A 16,504-nucleotide genomic window follows, 5' to 3' on the forward strand; every position below is an offset into this window, starting at 1 on the left:
CCATTTTAGTGCTAGAAGCAAGGCCTGAATGTTATAAGAATATCCTTCCATTGGTCCTCCCAACAAGCGCTCTAGTGAGGAGGTGCTATGCACGTCCCCTAGTCCTTTTGAGCAAAGTAAGGCACACACCTCCCTTCTAATAGAATGTTGCATCTACCTCGGCCTAGACGCTAGGGCACTACTGGTGCTTGCTCAATGACCCGAGACTTCCCCCCAAGGCCAAGCACAGGCTACTTGCTCGCTCTATCAGAGGCATTCCTAAGTCTTACTCAGTAGGTCCAGACCCTCACCAGCATGATGTAAATCATTGCTCCACTCCTCCCCTAGTTGATGCAGTTGACGATTATGGCACAACGTCCCACCCTCCAGTTGTCGACTGTGCATCCTCCACCTAAAGCTCAACCAGAGAGTCCACGCCCCACCTTCCAGGAATCTCCTTGAATGGGAGGGACAAGTGGCATCCCCCCAACGGTCTAGCCTAAGCACCAAAGGATAAACGCCAATAAACCACCCTCATTAATGTCTCCATCATACAGGGTAAGGGGGGTCTTGGAGAACACATGTATAAGCCACTCAGTGCCTATATATAAAAGAGAATCCTCGGATAAAACTGGGCAAGCGGGCAAGAGCTATTCACTCTCTCACTTACATTGTTAACCTCCATCTTTGTTTTTTTAATTTAAGTATTGGAGAGATCGAGCCGGGATGCCACCAACGTAGACTTGTTGTGCAGCACCCCCCATGCCATCTGAAGGCGTAGCCAAGAGGTGGCTCAATAGTAAGGATGATCCAGCTTTCCAACCTAGCTCTACCATACCAAGGCCAGATCGCTCGCTTACGCAATCAAGCCAAAACCCACTATAGTAGGTCCATCCTCTTGCTTATGCGGTCGAGCCAAAACCCATCACAGTGGGTCCATCCTCCCACTTATGCGGTCGAGCTAAAATCCACCACAGTGGGTCCATCCTCCCACTTTCGTGGTTGAGCCAAAACCCACCACAGTGGGTCTATCCTCTCGCTTATACAGTCGAGCCATCTTCTTGTTCACGACAATCGAATCAAGACCCACTATGACAGAAGCCATTCTAGCGGACTGATACGATACTCCCACCCACGACAATCAAATCAAAACATGCTACAACAAAAGCTGCTCTAGCGATCTAATACCGATACTCCCGCCCATGACGGTCGAATTAAGACTCACTATGATAGACTAATATCGATACCTCCACCCACGATGGTCAAATCAAGACCCGCTATGATGAAAGCCACTACGACCAATTGATACTGATCCTCCTACTTATGTAGTCGAGCCAATACTCGCTACTATAGACCTACACTCCTACCCAAGTGGTCGAGTACTTGCCCCCAAAAGTGGAAGAAGGGGTAGGCCCGAAAGAAGACCCAACCTCCCGTATGGAAGGGGTAGGCAAAAACGAAGCAGAAGGGAGAGGTTGAAAAATGGGAGAGAATAAACTCTCATGTGAAAGGGGGAGAACGAAGATACAGAGGGAGGAAAAGAGAGAGAGAGAGACCATAGGTCAATACTTGTCTAAGCAAATATCACCCCATCAAAGCACAATCCATCCTCGAACGGGCCTCGCACCAACTAGCATGGTGCCAGCAATGAACTCGAAGCTAAATAGCGATCGCACCACCACATACGAATATAGAAAAAGCGACGTCCTTCAAGACCTTCATTCGAAGCTTCAAAAAATACTTTTTTGAGGGGATGAATGATAGGGATAATCTTGGTACTTGCCAGCTTCCCTCACCAAGTAACCAACACCTAAGCAAAAGCCTACGAACCACCTACTCCCAACAGTCACCAGTAGGAGGTTATGTCACCTATCCCGGCTTCTAGGAATAGGCCCACACGACCCACTCCTAAGTGATACGTTAGCAGAAGCTATGCCTTTGTACTAATGATTGATGGCATGGTCCGTCTTCACCAGCCTTTCCTTCTCGATTGACAATGAAGGGACCACTCCCTGTCTAATCCAAAGTGATAAGGAAGTCAGCCTAGAAGCATCCTCCTAGTGGTCCGCCCTAAGCACTAAAGGACACACGTAAGCAAGCTGTCTTCATTAATGCCTTTGCCATATAAGGTAAGGGGGGCCTTAGCGAACAAACGTCTACGCCGCACAATGCTTAGGTATAAAAGTCAAGCCCTAGACTAAGTTGGGGCAAGTGGGCAAGAGGTCTTCACCCTCTCACTTACATTGTTAACCTCCATCTCCATCCTTTTGACTTAAGCATCGGAGGGATCGAGCCAGGATGCCCTCGGTGTAGACCTGTTATGCAAGACCTCTGTCGCCATCCGGAGATACAACCAAGAGGTGGCCCAGTAGCAAGAATGGCCAAATTCTCTAACTCGACTCTAGTATACCAAGGCCAGATCGCGCTCAATGAATCACCTCCCCAGCATGCTCTCTATGCTAGCTCGCCATGTCAGCTCTCTATGTCAGCAAGGAGGAGTCATTAGGAAGGACCTATACCAGTGAACCAACTGGGCCGATTCATCAGTTATTTTCATATGTTAACACCACGAAGAACCTTATGTTAACCATTTCAAATCTATTCATGTATAAGCCAGGTTTGAACTTGTATAAACCTATTCCTTATCAGTTTATGAGTGCAATTGTTTTTTGCACTGATGAGTACAGTTTCGGAACATAAGAAGATGTACTTTTTAGTTTAAAGCTAGCATTGCATGGTTAGGCTTAACTGAGGAACTAGTTGAATTTAGCAGCCAAGACAAGCCATTGAAATCAGCCAAGCTTGATGACAGCAAAACCTTAGGCAGTGCAATAGCTGCTCAATCATGTCCTTGACTAGTTTAGAAGATGTAAAATAGACGGACTACTTGCTTGCACAAGATGCACATGGTGATCCTTTGTCCATGTTAAAAGCACTGGGATCATCAACAATGGCAATTTGGCACAGACATGGAAGCTGAATTACACATTTTGAATTATTATATTTGTTTTGTTGATGGGGAGATCCCATTCATTTCTGCGATTCATTGTTTCCTCCAAGAAAGCATGAACCTTAACATTAATGCCTTTTGCAATTATTGTGGTATTACCTAGTGGAAGAGGAGTAATTGGAGTCTGCCCATGCACGTCTTGCTCCTACCTTTTTGGGTCTTCATACCCCAAGCACTTCTTCATGATTCATGCCTTCACCTCATCTACCTTGAAATAAATTTGGTCGTGGATAGGGTCTTTATTCCTCCACTTTTGGGAAGAATGATATGTTGTGATGTATGCAGTCTCCTCCTCCTCCTCCTACAGTTCGATTTAATGCACTCACTAATACACATATTTATGATAGCAGAAGCTGGAGTATTTAAGGTTAGCACTAAGATGATGGACTTTCATAAGATATTTGTGTTGTATTGCCTGCCTTGTTATCTCTTCCTTCGTGACCATACGATACTTTAAATGCCAACAAACAGCTTTTGATTTCTATGTAATTCTTGAGAGACCATCATTTTCCAGTATTCCACACAACTCAAGTCCTTCAATCACATAGCTACATTCTTAATGGAAGTTCTTATGCAACTATAGGATTATATAATCGAGAGAGATGACATGTACTTCACGCAAATCATAATTATAATTGCAAATCATGATTGCATCTGTTGCAACTCTCGTCAAAGCTTTTTCATGCACAACCTTTCAAAAGGCTCGATCAACAACAGTCGAGCTTCAGCTTCCGGACCCACACACCACCATTGCTGGCAGTGCTTTTTGCAAGAGAAACTCCAGCAGTCCAGAAGTGAGAATACCAAATAGCAAGTGATCTGCCAGCTACCAAAAACAGCAGCATTTAAGGTCGTCTGAGTACCAACCTCAAGTTACAGTGGCCAAAGAGAGATTCCATCTCATCAAAGTCAATGTTCTGAGACCTGCACATAAAGAGCCACATACGTTTTCATGCAAATCTATCTGAGGAAAGAGATGAGCAAGACTGCATCGCTATAGGAAACAGAAGAAAACACAGTTGTGTAAGATCACTTGATGGCTAGATGTGGTGGCCAAACCGAACATGCGTGGAGAGTATGTTAAGAGTACTCGCTACAAATCCGTAGACAGTGATAATTATACGTACGTACATCATCAAGCTGGATGAGTCACAGTCGAGATTGATTGAAATGTCCCACCCAAACCTACCACCAAGTCCAATCTGCAGAGGGCAAGTAGCACCGTCACCCTCTTGGAAAGAGTCAACTGTCACCAGTCATTCAACACAGTGACAACGATGCAACACTCACGCAATCGAACTACGATCTGGAAGTGACAAAGCAATAGCGAATACAGAAAAGCCACGTTGATTCTATGTTTGTTTTTCGTGGCATTTTCTAGAACCTAACAATATAAAGACATGTGCATTATTAGTCTCATATTAAAAATATGATGTGTGTATTAAAATTAATTTAGGTTTAATCATTTTGAATTAATGGTTCAAACTTCGACTTTTGGATGACTCATTTCCACCAAATTAATCAAATTCGAAATAAGTTTTTATTATTAATATTCTCAGACTCGTGCGAGCAGCACTCGTCTCAAGTTGGTTGCTCTTTGTTGTCTCTATAGTCTTATGAGCGCATCGATTTCATATATTGCTCCGTAACGGCGCGAAGAGGAGCTGTCCGTTCCTCGGCGACGTCCATGAACGCGATTCGCGAGAATATTGCCATCGTTCGCCTCTCCAAGCTCACCCGCTACGCAAACCCCGAGCCCAAAGTGCTCACGCTGTGCGATCTCGGCCGGCGAAGAGAAGCCATCCGTTCCCTCGTCTCCGATCCCTCCGCACCTGCTCTACCTTCTTCCGCCTACTCCTCGCTCCTCCAGCTCTGCATCGATTCCGGCGCCAAGGAAGATGGTGTGTCACTCCACGTCCACCTGCGCTCGGCCGGTCACGCCCCTGACCTCCACCTGAGCACCAAACTCATCATCTTTTATGCCAAGTTTGGCGAGTTGGCCGCAGCGCGAAGGGTGTTCGATGATATGCCTGAAAGGAGTGTCGTGTCGTGGACCGCGTTGGTTTCTGGGTACTCCAGAAATGGGCGTGCCGAAGAAGCGTTGGAAGTGTTTTCTAACATGCGATCGTCGGGTCTTAAGGGCAACCAGTTCACGTATGGGAGCGCCCTCAGGGCGTGCACCAGTTTGGGTTGCATCGGCAGTGGCCAGCAGGTTCATGGATGTATAGCCAAGAGCAGATTTCAGGACGATTTGTTCGTGCAGAGCGCTCTCGTTGATATGCATTTGAAGTGCGGGTCAGTCGATGAGGCATTGCGACTGTTTGGGAGGATGAACAAGAGGGATGTTGTTGCTTGGAATTCCATCGTCGGTGGTTGTGCCGTGCGAGGTCTTGGGGATGATGCATTTGGAGCGTTCTGTTTGATGATTCGTGATGGTATGGCTTAAATTTGTTCAAATGGTTTTTAGTTACTCTGCTAATTCAAGAATCTAATTGCATGTAAGATCATGCAGCATATATGAATCAGTGCTACCATATGATATAATTTACATGCAATAATCTACGATGTCTCATGGTGATTTGCGTGATAGCATTTAGGAGCCAGCTCATGGATCTTTAGAATGTTAGGATTGCTTTTGTTAGGCTTGAATCTAATGTCCTAGCAACTTGGAATGTTTTTACTGCTCAATTTTTAGATCTCATTGCATATAGCTAAACGTTTAATCAATATGGATAAATTGCTGCTCAACTGTACTGTGTATTTCAGTTGTATTGGCATAGCTTGTTTTATGTAAACTGTAATTACTATCAAGAGGCTGTAAGGTGTAATCATCTTCGGTCATGAAAAATGTACATGACCTTAAAGTCATCAAGATATTTCTTCTACTTTTAATTTCTTGTATGATTTCTGTAATTTGGTCATTATTCCTCAAAATGAAGTCCTCAAAATGTAATTTGGTCAGCAAGAACAACATTCAATCTTGTTGAATCTCACTTATGGACCTGTTACTTAGTCTAAACTCTTTATTGAAACAGGTATGCGGCCTGATCGATTCACTTATGCAAGTGTTCTAAGGGCCTCTGGTGTACTTAGATCTCCTATTTATGTTAACCAGATCCATGCTTCAATTGTCAAATTGGGCCATGGAAGTCACTGTGTTGTCTCTGGGTCATTGATCGATGCATATGCAAAATGCAGGAGCTTATGTCAGGCACAGCTGCTGTATGATTCTATGGTTGACCGGGACCTGATTTCATGTACTGCATTAGTTACTGGGTATGCACTGGACAAAAGCTGTAGTTGGAAGGCATTTGAGATATTCCGTGGGATAAATCATATGGGCATGAGAATAGATGATGTCATGTTAAGTTGCATTCTTAATGTATGTGCTAATGTGCCTTCATTGAGTTTTGGAAGACAAATTCATGCTCATATGTTAAAGGAGCACCCAGATTATGATGTAGCCTTGGGCAATGCACTTATTGACATGTATGCAAAGTCAGGTGAACTTCAGGATGCCTGTCATGCTTTCTATGAGATGAGACATAAAAATGTTATTTCATGGACTTCTCTGATAACTGGATATGGAAAGAATGGTTGCGGAGAAGGTGCAATAACACTTTTCTCAAAGATGGAGGAGGATGGGGTGAAGCCAAACGATGTCACGTTTCTTGCTCTTCTCTTTGCATGCAGTCATTCTGGCTTGATTAGCAAGGGCTTGGAATATTTTCACTTGATGGTGAGCAAGTATCAAATCATTCCAAGAGTTGAACATTATTCTTGTGCTGTGGATCTCCTTGCACGTGGAGGTCAACTAAAAGAAGCTTATGATCTAGTTTGCAAGATGAATATTAGGCCCAATGCATCGCTTTGGGGTGCTATGCTTGGTGCATGTAGAATGTATGGTGATATGAACCTTGGTGAAGTGGCTGCTGGATATCTTCTTAGTTTATATCCTGAAAGATCTGTAAACTATGTAGTCCTTGCAAATGTATATACTGCTGCAGGATTATGGGAGTCGGCATTGAAGATGAGGGAAATGATGGAACAAAGATCAACAAAGAAGGATGCTGGCCATAGTTACATTTAGTTGAGAAGAAGGCACAACATGTTTCCTGCATGCAGAAATACCTTAATCGTGAACTCAAAGCAGAGAAATAAGTTCAACATTCGTTAAATTCCACGGATGGAACAACAGGCTGAGTCTATTTTGTAAATCGTACGTTCATCCTTTACTTTTCCATAGCATGGTGACATATGTTGCAGAGAGAATCTTCTTTCAGAAAATGTTCTAGAGAGAATTTTGAAGGGACTTGTGGTTAAAGAACTCTGGAAGAGCCTTGTTCAAGTTGTCACACCAAAATGCTAAATACCGTCAAACAGCAGAGAACTTTTATCTTCTAAAGGTACCAGACATATCATGGTTTGAGTTATGAAGATGATGGAAAGTCTGCGAGGAGACAGAGTTGCTGCTGAGATTCTAGGAAAGCATAATTGAGCAGCCTCAAAATTCAGCATTGAAATTGTGTTTCAGCTTTTTAAGCGGCCAGAAAAAGGTAATTTTCTATGTCATTCTGCTCCGAATTTAGATTTATGCATCAATTTTATTTGCTCAGGGAAAATTTTTGAGTGACTAAAAAGAGGATAAGAAAAGGGAAAAGTTACCGTAAGCCAAAGACCATGCTGTCTGCATATTTTTTCGTCACTTGATATGATATCTAGCTGGTCCGCTGATGGGCTTGATTTGGTGGTATGCTTTACAGAAACCAACTATTTGTTTTGAAGTGTAAATTCTCATCAAATACATTGCTTGTAGTGAAAGCAAACATCTGATTTCTGTAGTCCCTGCTAGTGTTATGAGTTGCACATGAAAACTTGCATCCTTCAGATTTTCAAAATTGCTTCTCCCTTTCACCATGCTTCACTCAACTAAATTTCAAAACATTGGCTTCTCTTTCCCATGGTGGTGTGTGGGAAACAGAATACTTGTAGGATTGTGTTATGTTTCAGATTCTAAACTACATTAAAATATGAAGCGAATAAGTTAACTTTGAGGGAGACTGCAACGGAAAAAGTCAATCACCAACCGCTAGACTTGTAAAAAGCCCATGGTGGATATGGTATCCATATCAAAGCAGGGGTGTGGCCTTCTTGTTTATCCATGTTAGAGTAAGATATAACCCACAAAGGAACAATGGGGTGTTTCAAACTTTTGTCGTGGACCAATTAGTATGGTGAATAGATAAGTATATCTTGTTACCCAAGAATCAGGTTGCCTAGCATTTTAGGCCATATGGTGAAGCAGTTTCTGGTTTCTTATATATATGGATGTGGACCATTTGTGTATATTTCTTTTTCTCCCTCTTTCTTCAAGAAGAGAAACTTTAATAGTCACTACAGTTTTAATTTTTGAATGCAGGAAGGAATGATTTCTGATTTCAATGGAAGTGATGGCTGTGTTGGCGCAGGCAACGAGCAGACAACTGCATGAGGCCACCTCAACCCTGCAAAGTAAATGCTGTGTCAACAATCTCTAACCTATGAGATCGTGGTGCTTATGGTGCTATTTCATATGATCTTTTAAGTTGCAAAATATTTTATATTGCAAGCTCAGAACAGGATGTCATTCTAGAATATAGTCTAATACAAGTTCCATTGGTCTATGTGATGAACTTGCAGATAGCAGGAAATATTATGTCCACAGGGTTATGAATGCCATTTGTGTTGATTCACTGAATCTTGTGGATTTTGATGCCTGATATCCACAGGGAAGAAGTTAAATGTGAATGTCCTCTCAGTTAGCCCTTTTCTTACAAAAGAAAAAGGAAAAGAGATTTGCTGGAAAATATTTTTACTACTCCAAGTAATAGTTTCATCAGAGACAGTATAGGGACATCTTGTTTAATGTTGTACTGTGTATTAGCCTATCTGGTCAAGCCTAAACGGAGACTACATTAGTGTGTTTCTGGCACTGTGACCTCCAGATTTCTACTTTGCTTCAGGAACTAATATGATAAAAGTGTGGACCTTAAATTTTCAACCAAAGAAAAAAAATCATCATCCAGGCAACAATAGGAAATTACTGCTTTTACTCTTCGAATCACAAATAAAGGTTGATTTGCTAGTGATTAGAACAGGTTCCTATTGGATACTATCATTTCGTTTTCTGTATCCTTGAGATTTTGGTGCTCCATGAAAATGAAATTTTGTCTCAAGCTTTTAGAAATATGTATTAGTTCAGACCAACATATGACAATGGCCGGCTTGAAGCTATTGCATATAATATTATTACTTGCTGGTTTTCTTCTATTATTTATATAAAACTGTTATTGGTCTTAAAATTTGATTTACCAGTACAAATTTATAAACCATACTGTATGCGAACAAAAATACAATATGCTGTGTATATATATATATATATATATATATATATATATATATATATATATATAATTAGATATCAAAATATTTAGATATATAATCAAAATATTTGGAGGAAAATATATGAAATGAAAATATATAGAGGGGTAAATATAATATTTGTAGACTTTAAAAGGATGTATAAGTAAATTTATCTTTTTTTTCTTCTTTTATTGGGATTCCATGTTTTTGACAAATATTATAAATCGGATTCAGTTATCGGATCACACAGAAACCCGCATCCGTGACAGATCAATTATAGGATTGGGTTTAGCACACGGAGAACGGAATCCGATGTAGAAAAACTTGGGGATAACTTTTCGTATCATTGGGTCAACTCGGTTAGGCGATTCAAAAACTTCCTACGAGATCCAATTAGATATCGTCGTCCGCCGATTGGGGCTTCTTCGAGCTGTGGAGGAGTTGAGCTTCTCAATCTTGCTTCGATTTGTCGTGTTTTTCTCCGTCGATTCCGTTGAGCCGACGGTCGATTGGATCACCTCCAAGGTTTCGTTTTCCCTTATGGATCTCTTGATTTCGATTGTTTTTTATCTTTCCTCAGTATTTGTCGTTGGGTCTTTCGGCGTTAAATTACTCTCGGAAGAAATTAGGTAGACGCCAGGAGCAAAAGACTGTTTTCTCCTTTGTAATCATCTCGTGCCGGAACACATGATTTATTGGTTTTCTTCTTCTTTTGTGTTGCAATGGTGTCGATGAACGATTGTTCTGTGATGATAAATCGCGCTTTTGCTGCAATGTCTTGTTTCTTGGAATAGGGAAGGTATTCCTTTGCGGTTGTGCGGGTAATCAGTGGCGTACATTGGCATAGAATGACGTGAACGTGTACGAAGGTTGTACATTTGTACTATAAGCGTATTCTTTAGAGAAACATTCTTAAAGTAGAACTCCGGTGACCTATGAATCTAAAAGTTTCTCGTTCAGATCACTGTTTTCATGTTTTAGTGACTACAGAATTTCCTGCTAATTGTTGATTCAGTGGACGAGGGTGAGTATGGCATAGAATTATTCATTAGAAGTATTAAATTTATAATTGTTCTAGAAAAATTCTCTTTTTTCTTTTCAGCAGTGACCTTGTCTTTGGACCACTTGATCGATAGGACTTTTTTCTCTTTTTTTCATTTTTGCAATTAGAAAGGCATTTGGTGTGAGTTATTGTGAAATTATGCAGTCTTATGTGGTCCAATTCTTGGTTCTTTTACCAGAGGTAGTTAATTAGTATCATACATTATTAAGAATGATGTAAAACATGTTTTGGAATCGTATGCTTTTATTATATTCTTTAGAAATTCATCCCAAATTACATTTGAATATATTTCTATCTCACTCTACTGCCTTTTGAATGATAAAATAAATCAGACTAAGCCTACACATTCTTGTTTTCATTTCATTAAGTGATTATGCAACTTCTTGAGCTGAAAAGAGGATGTCATACAATTATTCGTTAGAAGCATAATGATGCAGTTTTTTTTACCAGGTAGCTGTAACAACCTGGATCAATTGGATAAGGTTCACGAGTGGAAATCGATCTGAAAGTGGATGGAGGGAGACACACGGCGTTGGGTTTTAGGATTGATATATATACTTGCAGTGGCAACAATATGGATTGCTGCTAGCTATATAGTTCAGTCTGTTGTAGACTCTGGTGTTTCTCCTTTCTTGATAACTTACATCTGCAACTCATTATTTGTGATTTACATCCCTATTGTTGAAATTTCTCGATATGTTGAGGATTCAAATGAAAAAATCTTTTCCTGGTTCAAAGGCAAGAATCATTCTGATACGCAGCTATCTGCTGATTTGGAGAATGTAAATCTTCTAGTAGAAGGTGATCATAATACTCACCCACCAGTGGTCAGTCCTACTGGAATGGAAATTATGTCAGGAGCTGTCTCTGGATCTCAAGATTCTGAGAGTACATTTCATAGTCAGAGTAGAATAATCTTTGAGCAAGAACCAATTATGGCCGTAGATGATTGCAGTCAGCAAGTGGATTCAAAGGGACGCTGGACTCGTACTCGTGTGGCTACAATCAGCTTGCTGATATGCCCTTTTTGGTTCTTTGCACAACTAACCTTCAATCTTTCACTTAAGTATACGACAGTTACAGTAAGTATGATTTCATAATTAGTTGCCATCTTTTTCTACAAATCTCCTATTTCCTGTTTGTTTTGTAATAGTACATTAAGGGTATTTACTCCTATCTGCAGTCAAATACTATTTTGAGCAGCACGTCAAGCCTTTTCACTTTCTTGGTTGCCTTAGCTTTTCTTGGAGAAAAATTCACATGGCTGAAGCTAACAAGTGTTCTTCTCTGCATGGGAGGAACAATAATTGTCAGTCTAGCTGATTCAGGTTCTGAAGTCAGTGCAATTGCAACAAATCCTCTTTTAGGAGATGTTCTAGCTCTCATTTCAGCCGGACTATATGCTGTTTATATCACCCTGATTCGGAAAAAGTTACCTGATGAAAAAAAAGGAGAAGGTCAAGCAAGTACCGCTCAGTTTCTTGGTTTTGTTGGGCTATTTAATCTCTTGATATTTCTTCCTGTTGCTGTATTTTTAAATTTCACAAGATTGGAGCCCTTTCACAGCCTTAACTGGAATCAATTTGGCCTCATTGTTGGAAAAGGTTTGTAGTCATTTTTATTTTTAGCCTCCAAGTTTCAATTTTATTATTATTCTTAGCTTATATTATGAGTATAATCTCTTTGGATTGTATTAGATTATCTAGTGATCACTTTCTTTTGGAAAAATAAAAAAATGTTTTTCTGACACTCAATTCTAGATGCTACTTAAGTTAATGCTCTTAGAATGTTATCTTTGGACACATGTGGTACCTATCATGATTATCTTTCGAAGAAGGTTGGCATGAAAAAGATTGAATACCTCACTTTTCACCAACAAGCATAGCTTATGACATGTCTTCTAGCTCCGAACCATCAATAAGCACTGGGAACCTCTATATCTTAATCTCTTGTTGGCTTTTCTATTTGTATTATGATAGTTCCACTACCATTCGTAATGTAATAAAGTTTTGAGGATTCAATATTTGTGAACTTTGTTACATGGAACTATTGAGTATTAGTGGAAATGTACTAATGAGGTTACAAGCATCATAACTGGAGTAGGTGAAATCCTATTTCTTATGCAGTTCTATGCTATCCAGTTCCAGTCTTCCCATTTAGAAGTGCAGCAGCTATAAGAATGGTTTAATTCATTCGCAATGTGTCCAATATCATGATGAGGTCTTTTATTGGAACTTCAAATTATACTCTGTGGTCAGTAATTCTTTTACAGTGATATAATTTTTTGACAAAGATTATGACTCCATACTATTGGTTAGTGAATTTGGTCTTCTGTATTACCAGTAGCCATAGTGCCAGTACTATTTTGAGCTATACTCATCAACTCCTCAACAGTGGAAAAACTGAAGAACTATAGAAGTATCGTACATGTGTGTTCTATCTTCTGACTTCCATGTGGAAACTCATTCATGATTTCTATCGAAGCCTACAAACTATAATAGCTTATTGGAAACAACAAATGATAGAAGTACTACATCCTCTGGATCATATTATGTTACCTAACATATTTGTTTTCCTTCACAAGAAAGTCATGCTGAATCATCCTTTTTAGAAAGTTCCTGCAGCTCTATGCATACGTACTTGCATATTTTTTAAGGTCGATATGATGAATTTTCCTTTTATTTAGTCTGTATTCTGAACAAAGACTAGGAAATGGTTACAACTTAACATTATTCTGATTTATGTCGGCACAGGTTTATTGGACAATGTGCTGAGCGATTATTTATGGGTGAAGGCCACCCATTTAACAACAACAACAGTTGCTACGGCCGGTCTAACAATTCAGGTCCCGATAGCCGCTGTTGTGGACACACTGACCGGCCATGCTCCCCACCTCATGGACTACATTGGAGCTGTCGCTGTTATGATTGGGTTTGCGGGGATCAACATCCCATCTGATGATTCCCCTGGAACTCAAGCCATCCCGAAAGAAGAAGTCACAAGCATTGTCGTGGATGATGGCCATCTTGAGCTGGCATCAGATGGTGGCACGATTGATGCCCGATAGTGCGTGCAGTATCTTTTCATCCTAGCGGTACTCAAGACTTATTTTTTGCTTGATGGATCAGGCAATATATATGATCTTGATCATCCGCATCGGTGTAGATCTATCAGTTTATCAATCCAGAGAGCTTACACAACAGGAGACGAGGATCCTCAGCAGCCTCCAGGCATCATATGCTGACATGAACAGAGACAGTCCTTCCACTGGCCATAGAAAAGTAAGTACAGGTTCACCCATGCCTCCAAATAGGTGATTTAGTGAGTTACTACTACACTGTTATAAGCAGCTTGGATGGATGGTTCTGTCCTCACCAGGCTTTATAGGGATATCTATTAGAAGATTCTTTTTTCCTCAATTTTCTTAGCGAGTTATATACATGCCAAAGGGTGCCCGACACTATCCCTTGAACTTTGAATGCAAATATACGATCTGCATACCGAAGCTTGCAGATATGTTTTTATACTTGTGTAAAGTAAAACTATGTTGAAAGTCAAATTTGATATGGGGATTGTGGCGTGTAGATTGATGACTGCTGATGTCTCGTAGCCACTTGGGCAACACGTCATCATCACTTGGTGGACACTTCCAATCTTATTCGATCGACATGTCATGTGGGGTTAAAGTCCACGACACGAGATAGACAACATTAGCTAACTAAGTAGCAAAGTCATTCTCGATATTTAACCATGATCTTGAATTAATAGTCTCATATCATGCTATATATAGGAAAGACTCAATATAATAATATACTTGCAATCATCTAACATATCATAATTATGTGGAATCTCAATGACAAAGCTGTAAATATAATCAACAACAACATTATGTAGATAATTTAGGCGTCGTCAGACTCATTCCGTTTCATGAACATTCTCCTACTTAACTCCGCCGCCGTCGGCAGTAGGAAGGCTATACAAAACCCATGCATCTTGTGCCAACTTGGCAAATAAAACATGGATATCATCTACAAGTCTCGGGAAGATTTCTCTTCCCGAGACCCGAGATTTGATGTTCCAACTAAAACACCTCCCACTATTGGTCGAGCCGATAGTCTTTTGTGGGACCGACGACTGAAAACCAATGAGTGGGGGCCGTTTTGTGTTCGGTGCCTCGGCCGACACACGAGCAAGAAGTATATTTTCTTTGATGAGCATTATAATGAAAGAATTCGAAATTATTTTTGGACGATTTATCCGAAGAAAGCTTGATTTTATGGGCTTTTCCTTAGGAGTCTCGAAGCGTCACGAGAGGATAAGTATAATTCTATCCAATAATAATATTTAAGTATAATTCTATCCAAATCGGTTATAAACCAAATCAAGTAAAAATCTTTTTTCTTTCATTTCTTTTCCGTTTCTCCATCTATTTTCCTATGGAAGAATAACAAGTGTTTATCGTAAAAAGTATTAAATGGGAGGATAAAAAATATTAAAAATTTATTTTTTTTACATGTCAATCTATTAATGATTCATTCGATAGAATTTGGTATGTTGATAGCGAGATAGTGATTAGATGATTATCCCAAGACATATTGGGATCCTTTTCCTAGTCGTAAATAAAATATTATCTAGAAAGTTGATTGTATAATGAGATACTAAAAATGACTCGAGCTAATTCAAACTTAGAGTGGAAGCAAGTCAATTATACTCGATGTGCTGAGATGTCAAACTGTAGTCGAGATGTCCAGCTAAGCCGAAGAGCCATTGAGGAGCTAAAGTGCCAATGTGTCTAATCTCTCAAAAAATCTATAGCAAGTTTGATGTCTAGTGTTTGTTGAGTTGAGACATTAGAAACGACTTGATCTAATTCAAACTCAAAGTGGAAGTAAGTCAATTCTGCTCAATATGCTGAGACACCAAACTGGAGTTGAGATGTTGAGCAGAGCCAAAGCATTAAGGTAGAGCTAAAATGCCAATGTGCTTAATCTCTCAAGAAATCTATAGCAGAAGTTCCATGTCAAGGGGGTCCCGAGGTCTCCCACCATTGAGTTCAATGGGTCTCGCTATACATAGTCAATGAAGCCCGAATTTAAGGTCTAATCGACAAACTCATAATACACCTTATGAGCCTAGCTTCAATAAATGGATCAATGTTTAGAGAACATGCACCATGAGTTCCCAAATGGTGAAGGCAGGGAATTTATCTGACCTCGTCTTAATCAAATCCCCCTTCACAGAATAGATACAGGAGAAATTAGTCCTCTTAAATTTTCGGCTCTCATATCCACAATTATGTAATGGGGGGGAGGCAAATTTGATGGAGTATATGATAACTTTCTGCACTATATGAAGTTATATGGTACTTAAGATAGCCTGATGTGTTGAGCCTTCAATACAACTTCAAGAGATATGGCTTGAGAGTGGTACACCCACCTGAAACCCCTCTCGGTGAACACCTTTACCCAACTCATGAGGGAACTTAAGAAGTATTTTGTGGGGAATGTGCACCCATGACATTTAACTGCTACCCTTCTTAGCATCCGATAAGCAGAGGGCTAGCTGCTAGTAGCGTTCGTCTCCCGATTTACTAACGAGACTCGAGGGTTCACAAATTTCTATTCCTTTGTCCTTATACAAGTATTTATGATGGGGTTGGCTATTGATAGAGAGATAGTTGATCAACATACCTTAGATGTTGCACAGAGTCAATCAATATATTACCGTTGAAGCAATGGTAGTTGGGAGGTGTGAAGAGTCACAAAAGCACTTGAAGCAAAAGCATGCACCCCCTACCCCATCACCGAGGTACCTATAATGCATTCTTTGATTAGATGAGACTCTCTTGACTAAGAGTTGTCCTCCCTCCTCTCATCATGTCTTGCACTGAAGCCTTCTTGTAAACTCGAGAGAAGGGGATGTTACGAGATCTTCACCCCATGTGGTTCGCTCTCTGGAGAAGAGACAAGTTCATTTACTATCGATTTCACTAATAACATAATCATGATATATAAGATTATCTTGATCTCAATGAGGAAATTCAAGAATTG

General features: G+C 40.2%; 2 protein-coding genes across 2 annotated transcripts; both read left to right on the forward strand.

Moving 5' to 3' along the window:
* Nucleotides 1-4,570: 4,570 nt before the first annotated feature.
* LOC103972442 (pentatricopeptide repeat-containing protein At3g20730) lies at nt 4,571-8,726 on the forward strand. The gene is made up of 3 exons (XM_009386785.3): nt 4,571-5,424; nt 6,025-7,545; nt 8,409-8,726. The coding sequence occupies exons 1-2, from the start codon at nt 4,677-4,679 to the stop codon at nt 7,077-7,079; spliced, it is 1,803 nt and encodes a 600-aa protein (XP_009385060.2). The 5' UTR covers nt 4,571-4,676; the 3' UTR covers nt 7,080-7,545; nt 8,409-8,726.
* Nucleotides 8,727-9,660: 934 nt separating this feature from the next.
* LOC103972443 (thiamine-repressible mitochondrial transport protein THI74) lies at nt 9,661-13,717 on the forward strand. Its single transcript, XM_009386786.2, has 4 exons — nt 9,661-9,916; nt 10,905-11,536; nt 11,638-12,058; nt 13,208-13,717. Exons 2-4 carry the CDS (start codon nt 10,967-10,969, stop codon nt 13,519-13,521), a joined length of 1,305 nt encoding a protein of 434 aa, XP_009385061.2. The 5' UTR covers nt 9,661-9,916; nt 10,905-10,966; the 3' UTR covers nt 13,522-13,717.
* Nucleotides 13,718-16,504: the final 2,787 nt, after the last annotated feature.

The sequence above is a fragment of the Musa acuminata genome, chromosome BXJ3-11 (assembly GCF_036884655.1).
Source record: "Musa acuminata AAA Group cultivar baxijiao chromosome BXJ3-11, Cavendish_Baxijiao_AAA, whole genome shotgun sequence".
NCBI classification, from domain to species: Eukaryota; Viridiplantae; Streptophyta; class Magnoliopsida; order Zingiberales; family Musaceae; genus Musa; species Musa acuminata.

Coding starts and splice junctions, on each gene's coding strand:
- LOC103972442 (XM_009386785.3), top strand. CDS start 4,677: ATGAACGCGATTCGCGAGAATATTGCCATCGTTCGCCTCTCCAAGCTC. Junction 5,425..6,024: donor CTGTTTGATGATTCGTGATG/GTATGGCTTAAA, acceptor TTATTGAAACAG/GTATGCGGCCTGATCGATTC.
- LOC103972443 (XM_009386786.2), top strand. CDS start 10,967: ATGGAGGGAGACACACGGCGTTGGGTTTTAGGATTGATATATATACTT. Junction 11,537..11,637: donor TTAAGTATACGACAGTTACA/GTAAGTATGATT, acceptor TCCTATCTGCAG/TCAAATACTATTTTGAGCAG. Junction 12,059..13,207: donor TGGCCTCATTGTTGGAAAAG/GTTTGTAGTCAT, acceptor ATGTCGGCACAG/GTTTATTGGACAATGTGCTG.